The sequence below is a fragment of the Malurus melanocephalus genome, unplaced genomic scaffold (genome assembly GCF_030028575.1).
Source record: "Malurus melanocephalus ecotype Western Australia unplaced genomic scaffold, MMel_1.1 scaffold_5478, whole genome shotgun sequence".
In the NCBI taxonomy this organism is placed as follows: Eukaryota; Metazoa; Chordata; class Aves; order Passeriformes; family Maluridae; genus Malurus; species Malurus melanocephalus.
The window spans coordinates 1-1923 of record NW_026628709.1 but is presented as its reverse complement, the minus strand read 5'-3'; the positions used below and the strand labels follow the sequence as shown (position 1 = coordinate 1923).

The following is a 1923-nucleotide window of genomic DNA, read 5'->3' as shown; positions in this document are numbered from 1 at the left end:
CCCTGGTCACCACTGAGCCACCCCTGGCCTGGCTGGACCTTGCTCGTGGTCACCAGCGAGCTGTCCCCTGGCCTGGCTGACCCTCACATCCCGGTCACTGGCAAGCCACGCCCAAGCCCAGCTGGCCCTCACCCCGTGGTCACTACCAAGCTGTCCCCTGGCCCAGCTGGCCCTCACACCCCTGTCACCTCTGAGCCACCAACTGGCCTGGCTGGACCTCACCCTCTGGTCACTGTTGAGCCACGCCCCAGCCCGGCCAGCCCTTACCCCGTGGTCACTACTGAGCCACCCCCCATCCTGGCCAGTTCTTGTCCCCTGGTCACCACCAAGTTGTCCCCTGGCCTGGCCAGACCTTGCCCCCTGGTCACCACCAAGCTGTCCCCTGGCCAGACTGGACCTCACCCTCTGGTCATCACTGAGTTAGCCCCGAGCCTGGGCAGTCCTTGTGCCCTGGTCACCACCAAGTTGTCCCTTGGCCTGGCTGGATCTCACCCTCTGGTCACTGTTGAGCCACGCCCCAGCCTGGCCAGCCCTCACCCCATCGTCACCAGCGAGCTGTCCCCTGGCCTGGCCGGACCTTGCCCCCTGGTCATCACTGAGCCACGCCCCAGCCCGTCCCCCTCCCACCCTGATCACCACCAAGCTGCCTCCTGATCCAGCTGACCCTCACATCCTGGTCACCAGCAAGCCACGCCCTGGTCACTGGCAAGCCACACCCAAGCCGGGCCAGCCTTCATCCAGTGGTCATCACCGAGCTGCTCCCCAGCCCTGCTGACCCTCACACCGTGGTCACCACCGAGCCACGCCACAGCCTGACCAGCCCTCACCCTGCGGTCACCACCGAGCTGTCCCCAGCCCTGCTGACCCTCACCCAGTGGTCACCACCGAGCTGTCCCCAGCCCTGCCGGCCCTCACGCCCACCTGGAAGCCGTCGCTCATGGTCTCGCCGAACCAGATGTGTTTCTTCTCCTTGGGGTTCTTGCTGAGGTACCAGTTCTTGCGGGCGATGGACGCCTGGGTCGGGTACACGCACGTCTCGCCCGTCTCCAGGTTGCAGAAGACCTTGATGGCGTCCAGGTTGCAGCCTTGGTTGGGGTCGATCCAGTACTCRCCTGAGGGGACAGGGACAGGGTCAGGGGACAGGGATGGGGTCAGGGGACAAGGAAAGGAGGGGAGGGATGACCAGGAGGGACCAGGSGAGGAATGGACCTGAGGGGTGAAGGGTGAAGGTGAGGAGCAGCCTCACGGGATGGAGAACGGAGCTGAGGAACAGCCAGAGAGAGGGAGAATGGAGCTGAGGAGCAGAGGATGAAGAGATGGAAGAGAGGAGCAGCCAAGAGAAAAGACCTGAAAGGGATGAGGGATCAGGATGAGGGACAGCCCCAGGAATGGAGAATGGAGCTGAGGAGCAGCCAGGAGGGAATGGGAGAAAGAGCTGGGAGGGATGAGGGATCAGGGTGAGGAACAGCCAGAGGGATGGAGCAGGTGAGGAACAGCCAGGAGAAAAGAGCTGAGAGGGATGAAGGATCATGGTAAGGAACAGCCTCAGGGGATGGAGAACAGAGCTGAGGAGCAGAGGATGAAGAGATGGAAGAGAGGAGCAACCAGGAGAAAAGAGCTGGGAGGGATGAGGGATCACGGTGAGGAACAGCCAGAGGGATGGAGCAGGTGAGGAGCAGCCAGAAAGGAAGAGCTGGGAGGGATGAAGGATCACGGTGAGGAACAGCCCCAGAGGATGGATGAATAGGAGCTGAGAGATGAAGGATGTGAGGGAGGATGAGGGAGGAAGGAGGAAGGTGGGGAGATGAGGARGGAGGTGAGGAGGGGGCGGAGCGGGGAGAGGCCACAGGAAAAGGGAGAGAAGGAGGGGACCAAACGGGAGAGGGAGGGATGGAGGACGGAGGGGAGAGCAGACAGGAGAGA

General features: G+C 62.9%; 1 protein-coding gene across 1 annotated transcript; it reads right to left on the bottom strand.

Annotated features, from left to right (window-relative positions):
- Positions 1 to 852: 852 nt before the first annotated feature.
- LOC130588482 (collagen alpha-1(I) chain-like) lies at positions 853 to 1241 on the bottom strand (the record flags this gene model as incomplete). Its single annotated transcript, XM_057389401.1, has 1 exon — positions 853 to 1241. A coding segment is annotated over one exon (374 nt), but the record flags the coding sequence as incomplete, so codon positions are not given.
- Positions 1242 to 1923: the final 682 nt, after the last annotated feature.